This window comes from Trichoderma citrinoviride (genome assembly GCF_003025115.1).
Source record: "Trichoderma citrinoviride strain TUCIM 6016 unplaced genomic scaffold BBK36scaffold_1, whole genome shotgun sequence".
NCBI lineage: Eukaryota > Fungi > Ascomycota > Sordariomycetes > Hypocreales > Hypocreaceae > Trichoderma > Trichoderma citrinoviride.
In genome coordinates, this window is record NW_020194709.1 from 851462 (window position 1) to 868218 (window position 16757).

General features: G+C 52.2%; 3 protein-coding genes across 3 annotated transcripts; 1 reads left to right on the plus strand and 2 right to left on the minus strand.

Annotated features, from left to right (window-relative positions):
• Positions 1 to 1097: 1097 nt before the first annotated feature.
• BBK36DRAFT_1109180 (hypothetical protein) lies at positions 1098 to 3440 on the minus strand (the record flags this gene model as incomplete). The annotated part of the gene is made up of 1 exon (XM_024889441.1): positions 1098 to 3440. One exon carries the CDS (start codon positions 3438 to 3440, stop codon positions 1098 to 1100), a length of 2343 nt encoding a protein of 780 aa, XP_024753681.1.
• Positions 3441 to 4718: 1278 nt separating this feature from the next.
• BBK36DRAFT_1174015 (S-adenosyl-L-methionine-dependent methyltransferase) lies at positions 4719 to 6767 on the minus strand (the record flags this gene model as incomplete). Its single annotated transcript, XM_024895898.1, has 2 exons — positions 4719 to 5681; positions 5748 to 6767. 2 exons carry the CDS (start codon positions 6765 to 6767, stop codon positions 4719 to 4721), a joined length of 1983 nt encoding a protein of 660 aa, XP_024753682.1.
• A 1658-nt stretch (positions 6768 to 8425) lies between these two features.
• On the plus strand, positions 8426 to 14981 carry BBK36DRAFT_1174020 (hypothetical protein; the record flags this gene model as incomplete). The annotated part of the gene is made up of 5 exons (XM_024895899.1): positions 8426 to 8834; positions 8896 to 12603; positions 12734 to 14579; positions 14642 to 14848; positions 14904 to 14981. The coding sequence occupies exons 1-5, from the start codon at positions 8482 to 8484 to the stop codon at positions 14979 to 14981; spliced, it is 6192 nt and encodes a 2063-aa protein (XP_024753683.1). The 5' UTR covers positions 8426 to 8481.
• Between the last annotated feature and the right edge of the window lie 1776 nt (positions 14982 to 16757).

The following is a 16757-nucleotide window of genomic DNA, read 5'->3' on the forward strand; positions in this document are numbered from 1 at the left end:
TGGGGTAATGCATACATACTTACCAGCCTACCTACATACAGGTACACATACAATTCAGCGCAGAATACGGGTCCGAAGTATCAACTGCAATGGTCGAGGTAGCGACACTGTCCGGTGATATAGGTAGGAGATTTGATGCAATACACGAGTCGTCAGAACAGCACATTCGCCGATTTCACCTGGCATCCCCACAAAGTACCTAAAGCAAATTCGGAGCTTCTCCCGTCGGGCTCAGCCCCAGCATGGCTTCAACGCTCTTTGTACGGAGGTACCGTACCCTGCCATACTCCGTACACACTGAATATCACGTACGATAATGCAAAGCTGTGGAGAAGCCGACAACCACATAGTACTACTACATGTACATGCACTCTGTCTACAGCGGTTGCCTCGCATCTTGTGCCTCAATCCGGCGCGCGGGCCTTGCGTCCAGCCCGCAAGTCTAGCCCCCTTCCATCGTGAACAAAAGGAGGTCTTGCGCCTCGGACCGTAAAGTACGAAGCAATGCATACTAGTACCTTAGTTGCCTTATTATCATCTGCTTCGGGCTCCGTAATTCAGGAGAAGAGACAAGGTACGAAGTAGACATGCTGAATCAACTTCGTAGCGAGCTACAATATGAAGAGCTCGCCTATCTGTCTGAGAAGCTTCGATACGGGCTATCCATAACATGGGAGAATGGAAACCCAGGAAGCGAGAGGCCTCTTTTGCGTCTTTCATTTCAAAGCGCATCACAGGCGCTACAACAAGTCTCCTCAGTTCAAGTTCGTCTATTCATAATTACCTACCCGCTCATTGATCTTCATACTCTGACAGTAGTAGAACCTAACAAGCAAATATCAATCCATTCTGTGGACAACTGTCTTGGTGAATGACACAGTCTGATGCTCCACAGCCTCCTGTGCTGCTTCTTATACCAACAAAGCACTCCAATCTTTCTTAAATTCCACAACCATATTCTTGTTGCTTATCCTCTCACACTCGATGCTTTCATAGCCTTGCACCAATCAATGCTCCCCGCATCGAAATTTCACATCTCAGAGCCGTGAATCAAAAGTCACTCTTCTCATAGTCATACCAGCAATGCAGTAGAAACACTAAGGCAGATGAACAAGGCGTCGGTGCGCGTGAGCGTCTCCCCAGAGCTGGGTGGCGTATTTGGTGCGTCGGCAGCCTTTGGCTTGGCGATAGTTCATGCGAACGTGCATGACGATGATTTCCGCCTGTCTCGCTCGAGTGATGGCGACGTTGAGTCTCTGTGGGTCGTCCATGAAGCCGACCGATGTCGTTCTCACCATGTCGAGGAACACCACGTCGGCTTGATTGCCCTGTGCCTTGTCCACGGTCAGGACCTGGACACGGCCCTGCCATTCCACAGGCCACTGTTTGACCTCTGTCTGATATTCTCGATACGCGGTGCTATAGGGTGTCTGTATCATGATGGTCCCGGGAGCTCCAGAGACGCTCTGAAACTTTGAGTCTCCCAGCAGACACTTGGCTTGTTCAGCCACCCAGTTGTGCTGCTTGGGATTCCAGAAGCTGCTCCGGTGATTCTGCTCAGCGCTGCTAGCAAAGCTCACCACCAGCCGGTTCTCCTGCAAATTTTCACGGCCCGAGAGTTTCTCCAAATGCTCCCTCAGGTATGCAGTGCTTGGAGGATACATACTCTCTTCGTCGTGCCCTGACACCATCTCCCCATTGTAGAACATGGCCGACGGGAGGCGGTGGAGGTTGCCATAGGCGCGGTTGTTGACCAGCAGCTTGTGATTCAGGGCATCTGCAGCGACGGCTCGCGCCATTGTGCTTAGTCGCAGCTGTTCGGTATAGGGATTGAACTTGAGCCCCTTCATCTCGGCATTCTTCGCGGAGCCGCAGTCTTTCACAAAGGGGCGCGTCTGCTTCACATCGCCTGTGAAGATCCAAGCTACAGGATCAAAATATGCCAAGGGAATCAGTGTCGTCAATTCGCGAGCATGCGGTGCCTCGTCCACAAAGACAATCTCCGGCTGGAAGAAATGGGACAAGCTGCCAGAGGCGGCTACAGGAGTGGTGGCAACGAAATCAGCGCCGGCAAGTGTATCGCGGTATAAGCCGGTGACGAGGCGACGAAGGAGTCTCCAATCCTCACTACCAAGCACGTCTTCCGTCTCAATTTGATCCAGTAGCTTTGTGAGGCCAGGATAGCCATCGTGCTTGTTTCTCTCGTAATGATCCCACGCTGCCTCATCAAGACTAGGGGCCCGGGTATCATCTCTCTCCAAATGGGCGTGACGGGTTATGCCTGCTGTTGTCAGAAAGCTCTTTGTGAAGTCTGCAGCCACGTCGCCGCCTTCATGTTTCTGGCCACCTTGCTGGTTCAACCGATCGGAATGACGCATCTCATATGGCCAGCCATGCATTCTGATAACCCGGACGTCGAGCCCTGCTTCCCTGCACAGACTGTGGTACCTATCGGCAGCGTCCGACACCGTTTTGTTGATGTCGACCAGAAACAGAATCTGATGGCGAACCTTTTTGGTGCCGTATGTGAAATGCGATTGGATGAGCGCCGAAATAACCATGTTCCATTCGGTTTTGCCAGTCCCAGGGCAACCATTTACAAAGTAGAGGCCATTCTTGATTTGACCAAGACCCTCGTGGGCCGCCAGATGGTCGCCGTTGAAGTGGGCAAATTTCTCCACGAGGACAGGAGAGATCTTGTGCGCGGGATTGTGTGGCTCTGCAAGTTGGCGATATTTGGTGAGGAGATTGATGATTTCCGGGTCTTCGGGCTGAAAATGCTGCAACATGTCGAACGCAAGCTTCGAACGATGGGAAGGGCCCTTCTTCTGGGACCTTTTTGGGGCCACGAAGAAACGCAACGCGTCTAATTCAGCTTCAAAGGTTTGGCTCGTCACCTCCCAGCGAATCGAGATGTTGTTCCGGTTTTTCTCATCCAAAGACCATCCAGAAATGTTATCCAAAGCGCCAGCCACCTGCAGATGTGACATGATATCCAGCTCGGTCTGTTCGCCATCGTCCGTTCTCTGGCAACGTGGGACTTCAACCTTGAAGGCGGCGAGCTTCTGCAGGCGGCTTCCTTTAGGGTCGGCAACATTTTCGAAAGGGTTCTCGATCCGTGTCGCAGGAAGATGATAGAGGGTAAACACACCCTGAGGCAGTTCGACACTTTCCTTGATGTCAATGGTGAATCTGTCGGCCACAGTGGGGAAAATAGTGTTTTCAGCAGACGGCGGGCTCTTTGCCATCAGCAGCCAGGATGTTGTAAAGGACGTCTGGCATCCTGGGATAGGGGCAATGATCCAGGCCGGATATGTATCTCCTCTAGCGTTGAGCTTCTTGAGCTGTGACAATTCATTCTCCATCTCGATGAGGGTGCCCTGCTCCAGTCGACGGACGAACTCCTCCTGCGAGGGAAACTTGACAACGGGCTGTTGCATCTGTAGCTAAGCGGTACTTTATTAGCATCACCGATTCTCAAGGTATAGTACGTGGTCAGTGTTCGCTGTGTGGTTGCCCCTTACAGTTGTAGAACCTGTGAAGGTCTCGAAGTTCGGTTTGATGACCATTGTGGTGTGCGTAAAAGCTGCGAGATACTCAAAACTCCACAAGGGCGAATCGAAAGTTGATTGCAAGGAACGAGGGATGCACTGGAGAGAGAAGAGTCAATAGTCTGGCGATACGGTAGGCTCTGGGGAAAGAGGGAGGCTTCTGTACCAGATTCCTTCTACAAAAGGAATGCCTCAATAGGTCGACGCGTAGTTAAAACACAAAAAGAAGAAGTAGATTGGAGAAGTCTGAGACGAATGATTGATGATTAAGTGATTCTGTCAAGAAATTGTAGTATCGAAAGGAGTATGGTGTTGGAAGGAAGAGAGGAGGGAGAGCAGGGAAGAGTAGGAAAGAGCAGGAAACGGTTGGAACCGCAGTTGCAGCCCTCCTGGTCAGCTGACTTTGGGAGACAATCTGGAGGCAGGCAATAGCATCAAAACTTGAATAGACAATCGCACACGTGCTTTCTGCCAGCTGCGTGATTCAGAGCTGGAGTTTTGGCGGTCAGTTGGCGAAAACGCCCAGGCAGCCGCCGGAAACTGATCCTCGATAAGCGAGTCCAGGCTTGGCACCTTGTGTAAATAGTGGCATATTAGATCTTGGAACAGGTTCTGCTGAAAGAATGGCAAGCGTCTACTAGTAGGTAGTATCCGCTCCTACCTGAACAGCTTTGTTGGAAGGATGGCAGTAGAGGACGATACGTGAGGACAGCAGTGGGAAGCGGCTCAACTTCACAAACAAATTACAAACGAGCCAGTTGAGCATCAGAAGACGGGACTATCTATGATACAGCATTTGACATGTTGAGATTATACCTGCATGTGGCCAAGATCATGGCTACAATCCTATACCTGATCTCAAAGAGACAGCATGAACTGGCTCTCCACTGCGTTGATAGCATACAAAATTCCTACATCTAAACCTGACTTTCACCCTGCCTCCGCCACAGATGAGATACTCTCTTGAATCATGTATCATCTTCTTATATCTCCCATTCGAAAAGATTATATGGCCAGAGCAATGCTGCCGTTGCTTTGGGCTTCTGAGCCAACTACCTTACCTATATAGAGTATGCTCATCTAATGCAGCATTACCTCAGCATGCCCTGCAATAACGTCCGGAGATATGAAAGGTCTGTAATTCTTCAACAGACATGATTGGAGGCATCATGTGAGGTCAACAACGGCGCTGCGTCGGTGGCGAGTAGTTCGAGACCTTCCCCGTGGGCATATGAGTTCAACGATATCCTCATCCATCTCAGGAGATGACTGCACCATTGAAGATGTTTGCGAGCCCGTATAGTGCTCAGAATTGTCGCCGTCAGAGTCGTCGACACTCAGCACGCTGTCGGGTAGAGGCTGGTATCGCGTCATTCCATCTTGCTGCAGGAGCCAGTCTTCCAGATGCCTGTATAGCACCCGAACAGTATTGGGAGGGAATGCGTTGCCGATTTGTTTCCTGATGCATGTCTTCGTCCCGATAAACTTGTGGTACTTTGGAAATCCCTGGATGCTAGCATACTCGCGGATGGTAAGATCTCTTGTTCCATCCGGATAGTATACCTCGTTGCCTCCAGTTGTGATTGTGCCTGCCAGCCGGTTCGGATCCAGCGGTGCTCGAGGCGGATGGAAGTATTTGACGCTGTCCAGGTTGTGCAAGTCATCACCATTGCGAATGGAGCCAATGGCCTTCCCAATGGTCGTCCATGGCTGTAAGCCTCCAGCACCGTTCTCGGAATGAGTATGCTTGGGAAAAGGAGGGAGCTTCTCCCCCGGCGCAGCCGCAAGGATGATGAGGCGTTTTCTATCCTGTGACGATCCCCAAGTACAGAGTCGAACAACTTTCCATCTGACAGAGTATCCAAGTTGGGTGTAGTCCCCAATCAGGGCTCTGAGGTAGTGGTGATGCCGCTCGTGTGTTATTCCAAACGTTTGTTCAAGCGTAATCAGGCGGGGCCGCAGCTTAGAAATCAAGGAAAGGCACCCAAAGAGCGCGAAGATGTTGGTGTCGTCATGAACTGATTGATGCGTATGCGCCGGTGAGAAATATTGACAGGGCGGCGATAGATGCAATACGTCGACCCTCATCTGCCTGTCCTTTGTGTCCCGGATAAACTCGTCAACTGACTTCTTGAATAGCTCCGTGTCGTGAAAGTTGGCCTGATACGTTTGCTAGACATCGGCCCACTTGTCCACGGCATACTGGACCTTGAAACCAGAGTTCTGCGCGCCACGAGATACACCACCCGCCCCGCAGAAGGAGTCGAAGAGTGTATACTTCTGACCTCTCCGTCTACTGTTTGTAGGAAGAGCCGTGTTCCCAGAGGAGGACCGCGATGCCAGGTCAATGATCCTTGACTCCCTGTGAGGCCACGATCCTCCCTTGATGCGTCCTCCCCGCCATTGGTTGCAAAGGCTCTCGTCCGATACACGATTTCTCGACACTGGAACGTCGTCGGCCTGGACTCGCTCGAGAACCTCTTCTTCTGGCCTGGTAGCCCGACTTTGGCGTTGCATGGTAAAGTATATCGTAAATTTCCAGCGGCAGACTAGCTTGCCATGACTTTCAGCCAGTCTCTGTTGCAGTTGTCCATTTTGGGCACGCGGTCCAATGTCTTCTCCATTGTAACAGTGCTCGGGATAGATCGCGTTGGTCATGACAAGTTCTCTTTTCTTGACAATCGAGATGGTGGGAACGTCAATGAGGAGTGCGGGCAGCTCTTGTCCATCGTCTCTTCTCTGAATGTGAAGTATCATGCATATCTCGTTAGTCTTCTTTGGCAATTTCCCCGACAATTTCCTGGTCCGCACAAACGGGATTCCGCGGATCTTGCATTCACCCTGACGATCGCTCGCGATGATCTTGACCTGAACGAAATCGATGGTATAGTTCCCAAGCTCGACGTTTTCCACCTGGATCAGGTCCCCACGGGAGAGCTGAGTCCCCGAGCGAGGTTCGCGATATCGTTCTAGGGGAGATTCCCCTGGGTGAATCAAATCGTGTGTGCCATCCTCTAATTCATGACCAGTGAGGTCGATGACTTCTTGTTCAAACAATTCCACCAGCTCTTCTGCTTCTTCATCTTCATCATCGGCGGCGCGGCCAAGTGTAACCGAGGACGAGGCTCTCGATCTACCCTCAGAAGCGACAGTGCGCGATGTCAGATACTGCACTTCCTCGTCACCGTCGAAGTCGATTATTATCCGAGAGGGCATTTTGTGGATGTAGAGTAGAGCGTCCTGATGCAGTCTGACGTATCAGCAGATGGTAGATATCAATCGAGGTTTGTGAAATGAGGAAGAGAGTGAGGAACCAGGAGAGACTGTCAATCTTGTGAGCTGAATGCAGCACTTCCAAGGTTGAGCATAAGGGCGAGGGGATGACGATGAATTGGGACGCACAAGCAATCGCCCAGTCATCCGATCATTGCGGTCAGGAAATAAAGTGATGCGAGCCGATGCCGCCAAGGTGAGAAGCAGCCGCAGCAGTGTGGCCAGAGAGGTGAGATGAAGCTGAAAGGTGCCTCAACAACAGGGTGTCTTGAGTCGGATGCTGCCAGCCGCCTGTGGGTGGCAACGACATGGAGCACTCGTTCATCTGCCTCGGCTACCCTACAGGCAGCAGGATCGGGAACACGAGAAAGATGAATGTTCGAACTCCAACAAGTCACGTCGCAATCATTGGGCAGTGTCCATATCTTTCACACTACATTCAATCATGACGTTGAGAAGCAATCACTGATGGCTGATATGCAGGGTAGCTGCAGAGGGTTCCCGAACGACGCCGTTGCAACACACTGCCTCTCATTCTTGTCTTGCATCCTTCAGATGACTCAAGGGACGATGGGCTACTAGATAGAATGCAGATACTGAGAAGTGCATTCACTGTGTCTCAGCATTTCAGGATACGACCAACTTGGCAGATGCAGGTACAGATGGGAAGCCTCACCTTTGCAAGGCACATATTGGGGCGTTCTACAGCGGCAGCGGTTGCCGTGGTAATACGGGGCAGTGGACTGGAGCAAGAAGAGGCAAAAGTAGAAGGAGAGAATGGCCACAAAAGCTCTCAATATCCCTTGTGTTTTTTCTCAGTGACAGCGAGCATGCAAGATGAGCTTTAAAGTCTGTCGTACTACGTCAACATTGGTAGTGCCAGAGACGCAGAATCTAGTCTAGTGTTGACGAGGTTCAAGGTTGATGTTGCACTCAGCCAACCCAATTTAGACCCTGGCAAGTGCTAAGCCCGCAAACGCGGATCACTGCGTCCAAGTCGCGCGTTAGAGACTCGAACGCACTGCAGCAGTTGAAGGCTGCAGGTACCGAGTACTTCTAGAGCAACCTCATGTAAAAATCACAAGCCCGCTTGCTGAGGTTGACGACCTTACTACTAACCTACCTAATAACACGTCTCCGACCTCTTTTAAACTTTACAGCCACAGTTATAGCAGCTTCTCTACAAATCATTCACCTATTTTATCTTCTTTCCACCATTTCTCAGAGCGTACAACGCTGCATTGCTTCGTCTTTCTCAAGGCAAGTGGTTTTTTCTTCTCTTTGAGGTTCGAATCTTACTCCGACAAGTTCCAGTGGTGCAACTTGAACCTTCTGTCGTCACTGCGCGTGTGCGAGGGGCAGGTATCTGGTACCTCCCTCTCGCGCCTGGTACGGCCCTTTCCCCCCCAGCCCGGCCCACATTATTCTTTTTTGTTCGCGATCTCTCTTCACTCTTTCGTTGTCTCTTCACCTCCCTCCAACTCTCTTTCTTCATCTTCTCCTCTCGCCTTTCCTTCCCGCAACCGAGCCACGGTCCTCCTGCTACTCCTCCCATATCTGGCATCAAGCAGAGAGCAACAGACCGCGTCGCCCGAGCGGCGTTTTCTCCCCCCCCGCTGCACCTTGATGAGGCTTCTGGCCATGGTAGTTCGTTACAATGGCAGACATCAACGAGGTGCTGGGAAAATGGTACGAAGAATTCCAGCGGATTCCGGCAGAAGTCCATCTTCTTTGTCCACGTATTAGCGCCGACGACGACGAGAACTACAAGGTCCTCGAAGATCCCGACTCAAGCATATCGATCGAAGAGAAGCAAAGCCGCATTGAACAGGGCAAAAAGCGAATCGAAATTACCTACTGGAACAGCCTAATATTTGGCTTTGACAAACAGGAGGCTGGAAGATGGCTGGAGGAATTCACGGGCAGGCTTGAGAAATGTCTCAAGTCTTGCCCAGAATGTGTCCTCAACTGGCATATGAAGCGCAGGCATCACCTCCAAGTTTTCTCAGAGTGAGGCGCTCCACGTCCACGCGTACAATCCACATACAGTTGCTGACAGTCTCTGACATAGGCGGTGGAACGAAGAAGCTGTTGCGCAGATCCAGGACATGCTCGTTAACATCGACGTCGGCCGAATCGACCACAACCTCACCTGGGCCAAGCAGTTCATCGAAAAGATCGAAAAGTCCGGCGCCGTCTTCAAAAAGTCACAGTTTGGTGAGCACCTTACCGAGGTCCACGTCACCGTTTATGAGGCTCTGTGTTGTGTGGCCTACCTGGCCAATGCGGAACAAAGGGCTGTTTTTCAATATGTCTTCATGCGTTTGCAGGGAAAGACGTACCTCAAGCTCGGGACTAAGGATCCTCTCCCCGGCATGACCTACTTCCTTTTCGACCAGAAGAACGAGGACCGCCGTAGATGGGCGGCAGAGAACTGGAAGAACATTGATAGCGGTGGCATGACGGAGGACCAGTTCGACTGGGCTGTCAGCGACGGTCTGGTCAGCGCCATCGACGACATCAGCAAGAAGGATCTTTCCTCAGCCACTAGCGAGATCTACCTCGAGATCGAGCGGTTCTGGCAAGGCTTCGAGGCTATTCTCCGGACCCTCAACGACGACATCATCCTCAGCCGTCTGCGCAGCCTCGAGATTCCTCAAGGCAGCTTTAACATCTACGATTTGCTATTTCGGCATATTCAATTTTGTCGCTCCGAAGGTGTGCTGGTGGTCGCCATCAGAGTTCTTAGTGGCCTGTTGAAGAAATCACCAAAGGCCTTTTGGGATGTCGTCGGTGATGCTCGGCCAAACGTCATCGCCGATCTTCTCTTTGGTAGCCCCGTCTACAAGACTCTCCTGCGCCAGTCCCTCGAGGAATGCTGGTCTGTTGTCGACCCCAGCTCACAGTTTGCGCCGTTTCCTACCTCGTGGATCCAGCCTTGGCTTCAGTCTCTCAGCCGCGACCGCAGGTATGACGCCTGCGAAGTGTTGATGCATACGCTCTTTGAGACGCTCGCCAAAGATGCGAGCATTGGCGAGCCCGGTCAAGCCGCTTGTGTTCGCGCTGGCTTTGACGCATTGAACTTTACCATGAAATCGTTCCTCGACCCGGAGACGGTCGTCACGTCGGGAAGTACGCATCTCTACGCCAACGCTGCTTCTAGTCTCGTCGTCAAGCACCTCGGTCTTATTCTGTCAAGCATGAAACCAACTGGACGAAACGGCGAAGTTGAAGGTTGGACCACGTTCAAGGTTGCTGAGGCTGCCAACGAAGTCATGGTGGCTGCAATGAAGCTTGACATGAAGCTGCTATCTGAGGAATACCAAGCCATTCATGCCAATAAGCAGCTTCAAACCGCCATCGTTAGGAACTCTAAAGCATTCTGGGAAGGAGTTCTAGAAATGTTTGATACTGCCTCCGACCAAGTTGCTGTTGCGAAGGATATTTTTGTGTCGTTGGCGCCTCTTGTAGCCGTGGAACAGATCAGGCCTCGCAAAGCCGACGACAAGCTCGAAGAGTCCGGCAAGGCTTTCAACAAGGCGCTTGGCGATACTGCAGACGTGCTGGCTCGGATCCTTGGGCGCATATCAGAGCTCGACGTAATGGACTTGAACGACTTGTATGCTGACCGACTCACTTTTCAAGTCACCACGGCCTTGTCCGTCCATGAGAATTCAGATCTTGCAGAGGCTTCGGCAGAGATTCTGAAGAATTGGACTGGGGAGCTATCCCGGAGTGGTGCACTAGAGCAGATGACGCAGCACCATCCAGACCAGACGCTTGCGTCTATCGTTTGGTCTTTGGAACGCGTCCTACGACCGCCATTTCCTTGGGGGCCGGTCAAACCATTGTTGAACATGAGTCGGGATGTTCTCAGAGGCCTGGCAGATCCGTCTACGGGAGTCCTTCGAGTCAGAACTTTGGACTCCAAGTCGGCCGCTACTGTCCTGCGCTGGTGGAATGAGCAGTGGCGCTTTGTCTCCAAGGCCTGTCTCAATATCGAGACGTGGTCTTTTTACATCTCGAATGTTATTATGACTGAATTCTGCCGAGAGATCATGGAACTGGCCGAAGCCCTCATCGCCGAGGATGGCCTGCTCACATCTGCAACAGCGCTTGGTCGGAGCGAGAAAGACATGATGATCAGAATCCTCGCTCCCGCGAAGGACAATTTTCGTGGAATGGAAAATATGATTCGGCTTAAAGATCGCTGGCTCGTCGATGTTACGGTTCGCGTTCTGTGCAAGATTCTCAAACGACTTCAAGAAAACGGCCTCGAGATCAACGCAGCCTCTCGCAAGCTTATTACAGATGCTTGCCTGCCAACCGCCACTCCGGGCAAATACGTACGATCTACAAACTTGACCGATCAGCAGCGTGCGGAGCTTCTACAAGCCCTGGGCCAGACTGATGAGGAGGTGCAGATCTATCAGCAGGGATTGAGTGCACAGCAACGCCAGGAGCAAGCACTCAAGGACAAGACGAAGAAACAAAGCAAGCTTGATGCATGGTCAAAGTCTGCAGTCGCAGCTGGATCATCATCATCATCTTCTGCTGCCTCCACCCCGTCTAAGCTTGGTCGCTCCAACCGAGATGATGTGTTAGATTTCAGCAGATCGGTGGAGAATCCTCTGCTGAAGCAGATCGAGGCCCGTCAGGCCAAAGCAAAGGCCGCCAGGCTTCCCGACCAAAAAGCTATCATGGCACTGAAAGAGAGCAGGCAGAGAGAAAAGCTGGAAAAAGCGAAACGAGATGCCGAGGCTATTGCGCGAGCCAGGCAGCTTCGAGGGGAGTTTGTCCGGGGCGAAGGCTCTGGCATGCAAGGCCTCGGCCTCACTGGCAAGGATCATTCGAGAAGTGAAATCATGGTCAACAGCTCTGACGAGGAGTCCGAGGCTGATAGTGATGGCTCGGACGCCGACAATCAGCTTGCTGCCCTTAGCACGGGAGGCCAGAAGTCTTTGACGGAAGCCGAAAAGCGGCGCCAGCAGGCCCTGCGAGACAAGATACGCCAGCCAGTCAAGAAGGTGAGACAGCAGCGCTCCGTCAAGGAGATGCGAGCGCGGCTCATTCCCCCGATGGACCGGCTTCACAACACTATCCTTGCTTGGGACATCTTCCACGCCGGCAACGACCCTCCCAACGGCCCCAAGGCCTCTGAGGTCGCCACTAAGTACGCCGACCCCAAGTCGTACCAGGAGACCTTCTTCCCGTTGCTTGCGTCTGAGGCCTGGCGCTCTTTTGTGACGTCCAAGGATGAGATTACGGCCCAGTCGTTTGGCATGAAGATAGCCAGCCGCGCGAGCGTCGACAGCTATCTTGAAGTGACGTTTACAATGCCCGTAGCCCCTCATAGGGATCGCGGTATCTATGAGGGCGACATTCTTCTTGTGTCCGAGGCGGAAAATCCGCTGGTGGATGGATCCGCAAAGCACTGCCTGGCTCGAGTCCATCGTATCACTTATAAAAAAGACACCGTCGAGGTGACGTATCGCGTAGCTTCTCGTAATAATCCTCTCTCGCCCAATCTGACCCCTGGCGTCACCATTTACGGTGTGAAAATCACCAACATGGCGACTATAGAGAGAGAGTATGCCGCCCTGGAGAGTCTGCAGTACTATGATCTCATGGACGAGATCTTAAAGGCCGAACCATCGCCCATTCTGCGCTACGGCGAAGAGCGCGTAACCAGCTACATGGGAAATTGGGCTCTGAATCGAGGTCAGGCCCTCGCCGTACTTGGCGCACAAGAGAACGACGGCTTCACTTTGATCCAAGGGTAAGCACACTATCAAGGTTTCACAGAACTGACGTTTCCATCTTTTCCTTTCATGACCGTTTTCCTTTGTTTTTTTACTCTTCTCCTTTGTATATCACGGTACTGACTCCACTTCGCTTTTGCTTTCTAGTCCCCCTGGTACAGGAAAGACCAAGACCATTGTAGCAATGGTTGGCGCTCTGTTGTCAGAACAGCTTGCACAAGTTTCTGTGGCTGGAGCAGGAGTTCCTCTTGGTACTCCGATGAAGCCTGCCGGTGCCCCTGCGGGAAACCAAGCTCGGTCAAAGAAGCTCCTTGTCTGTGCGCCGAGTAACGCTGCTGTCGATGAGCTAGTCCTTCGATTGAAGGGCGGCGTCAAGACAATCAATGGCAAAGAGCGAACTATCAACGTCCTCCGTCTTGGAAGAAGCGAAGCCATCAATGCCGCAGTCAAGGACGTTACCCTGGACGAGATGGTCAAAGCCCGTCTCGAGGGGGATACAACCAAGGACAAGGCGAAGGCGGATAGAGATAAGCTTCACGAAGAGGCCGCTCAGATAAAGGAGCAACTGGCACAGCTCAGGCCAAGGCTGGAAGAATCTCGCAACAACGATGACCGATCGTTGCACAACTCCCTCTCAAGGGAGTTTGACGAGCTGAAGCGAAAGCAAATGCAAATCGGAAAGCAGATCGACGCCAACAAGGACAGCGGTAACTCGATAGCTCGCGAGATGGAGCTACGTCGCCGACAGATTCAGCAGGAGATTCTCAACTCTGCCCACGTCCTGTGCGCGACGCTCAGCGGAAGTGGACACGAAATGTTCCGCAACCTGGACGTGGAGTTTGAGACGGTCATCATTGATGAGGCAGCCCAGTGCGTGGAGTTGAGCGCTCTGATTCCGTTGAAGTACGGATGCTGCAAGTGTATCCTCGTCGGCGACCCTAAGCAATTACCTCCTACAGTCCTGTCCCAGTCTGCGGCGCGGTTTGGCTACGACCAGAGTTTGTTTGTGCGGATGCAGCAAAACCACCCGAAGTCGGTTCACTTGCTGGACATGCAGTACCGAATGCATCCCGAGATCAGCTCTTTCCCCAGCAGGGAATTTTACGAGTCTCAACTCAAGGACGGTCAAGACATGCTGCGGCTTCGCCAAGCACCGTGGCACAAAGATGCCCTGTTTGCCCCTTACCGATTCTTCGACGTGGAAGGTGTGCAGGAACGGGGCAGAAAGGGCCAGTCGCTGGTCAATACAAAGGAGCTGGAGGTGGCGCTGCAGATGTACGAAAGATTCAGCAGGGAGTACCGTGACTGCGACCTGACACGGAAGATTGGCATCATTACGCCGTACAAGGCGCAACTTTACGAGCTGCGGTCTCGTTTCCAGGCTCGTTACGGTGAAAACATCACCAACATCATTGAGTTCAACACAACGGACGCTTTCCAGGGACGGGAGTGCGAAATCATCATCTTCTCCTGCGTCCGGGCAAGTTCCACTGGCGGCATCGGTTTCATGACGGATATTCGCCGTATGAACGTCGGCCTGACGCGTGCAAAGTCATCGCTTTGGATTCTAGGCGACTCGCGAGCTCTTGTCCAGGGAGAGTTTTGGCGCAAGTTGATTGAGGATGCGCAAGGTCGAGACCGTTATACAAAGGGCGATATCCTATCCCTGTTTCGACGCCCACTTGAGAGAGCCAAGCCAGACGCCTATGTCCCATCGCCTATGCCGAAATCTGACCCTCCGCCTCAACCCTCCCAGCAGGTGGATATTGTCATGAGGGATGCGCCTCGTAATGAGGCTACAGAGGCTACAGATGCACTCGCAAACGCTAATAGCCCTGTGAACCCGGGTCCAACAGCATCAACAGCATCGTCCGGCTTGGATACCGTCATGCCGCGGTCGAGCGGGCCTCCGGTTATTCATACTTCCGCCGGTACAGAGACGAAAAAGCGACCGTTAGAGTCTCCTGACTCACATCAGACCGCAACGAAGCGGGTGAGTAGCAGTTTATGTTTGCAGGTGTGACCGAAGAGTGAAGGACGCTAACCGGGCCATAGCTTGCGAATGACAGCTCGCGGCCGACCAGCGGCCTGATGGGTAAGTTTGGTCAGAGGCCGAAGCCCATCAAACCCGCAACCGACCCGTCCGCGATGTCATTGCTTGGAATGGTGCCCCCGGAACGGCCCCCGCCAGTTATCAACCCTGCTCCTCCGGCAGCTCCAAGACAAGTGCCGCCAAGTGGTCCTGCCGCGGCGACTGGTAATGTGAGTAATGGTTTTCGAACAGTTCGAAACAACTTGGCGCTTGCTAACTGGGGAGACTCAGGCGAATCCCCAAATACCCCAAGGCCCACGGAAGAAGAAGAAACCAAACCTGTTTCTTCCGAAACGAAGATGACCGGTATAAGCCTTTTCATTGCCAGTCTTTTCGCATCTTTTTCTTCTCCTTCTTTTTCCATCTTAGATTTCCCATAAACTTGTTTGAGTATTAGGAGGAAGATCAGAAAGGGCATTGCTAGGCGTTAAGACGCATCGAAGCCAGGTGGACGACATATTCCACAAACGGCAAGGCGAGTGGCCGCTCTCTTGAGAGCTGGTGATCTACTTGCCATGTGCTATCCATGACCACTTGCTTGTCATTTTCTTTCTCTATTCGCTTATAGTATTTTTGTGTTTCCCTTCTCGTAGAAGGGGAGAAGGATTGTATAGAAGGGGAGGTCCCAGCCTATGAGGCATACGCAGCAACTGTAAGAATTGCTCATTTGAGTATTGTAAAGACTACGTGAACTAACGAAAAGTTGAAAGGGAGGTTACAGAAGATAAAGTTGCATAGAAGGATGGTCAACAACAGTCTTGGCTATAGAGGAACGAGGCGATGTATATCGACCGGAATGAGGCATGCACACTGCACTGGTAGCCTGCCTCAAATCTTGAAATGGCATGCAGTCGAATGTACGTTTGGTAGCTGACGCTTCCGATTCTGTCGTCACATCACACGTCACGGAGATAGGTAGGGGCCTCTAGTTGGTCCAGGCACCTTGACCATTGTCGGCTGGTTGGAAACAAAGGTCTACAATATGAGCTCGAGGCGATAACACTCGATGGGATGCCACTATCAAAGGCTACCTTATCTTCGTAAAGCAAGTTAACTGAGAACCGAAGAGTCTGGGCAACACTCATTGTACGAGCCACTCTCGGCTCTCCAGTTGAGACAGTTGACCGAACGCCCAGCGTACTGTATGTCAGGTATCGCAGACCCAGGATGTAGGTCACTGAGCGTCTGCAGCGAGAGGCAAAATTCGATTGCCGAGTCTCGGTGGAGAAGCTCATGGGGATCAGCATGTCTAGTTCGTGCAAGACGAGCCAAACGAGTTTGCGGAGCCGGCGCTTGCGGCATTGCGCTCGCTAATGAGAGACACGGAGGTTTTTGCGCGGGTTGCTGGTGCTTAATCTTGGACGAACTCTGGATGACCTTTGACGAATCTTGTCTTTGCTTTTGTCTTGTCTGCCGTGTCAGGGATGGGATGCGTATCTGGAAATTTCTTCGGCGATAACAAGAGGATTCGAGCGGACGAGGGATCGTATAGCAAGTCAAGGATGTTGACAGAGATGCCGTTCACGCATTGATGGATTTCCGATCCTGGGTCGTCCGGCTCTTGGGGAAAAAATCGAACTTGATAGTGTCACAAGCCGTGCTCGAACGCGATAGGCGTACTGAGACTCGCCGAGGTGTCAATCTTTCTGCCTAGTCAGCTAGTCAGAACATGACCGTACAATGAGACGGCGCTGATTTGCAAGCTGAAACACGTTCCCATCGTGAACCTGTGGGAGATGTTCGTTCATCTGCACATATTTTGCCTGAAATTGCAAGTTTATGGGCTTGTGTTGACTGGAGCCTCTCAGAGGGGGGGAAAGGGCAAAAGGGCGCCAGATCAGCGGGTGGCGCTGATTAGGTGGTCTCTGGTCACCGCGGAAGGTGCTGCTAGTAGCGACTTGGTGTGCCTGCCGAACTAGAACCCGGGCGGGCTGACTAAAGACTTCAGCTCAGGTACGGAGTACTATCTCAGGCTTCAACTTCCGTTTCTCCTTCTTCCCCCTTCCATGCAACATCTACTACGAGTATTACCACGAGATATCCGTCTAGATCCTTCTATTTGGCCTCACCCTGCCAACG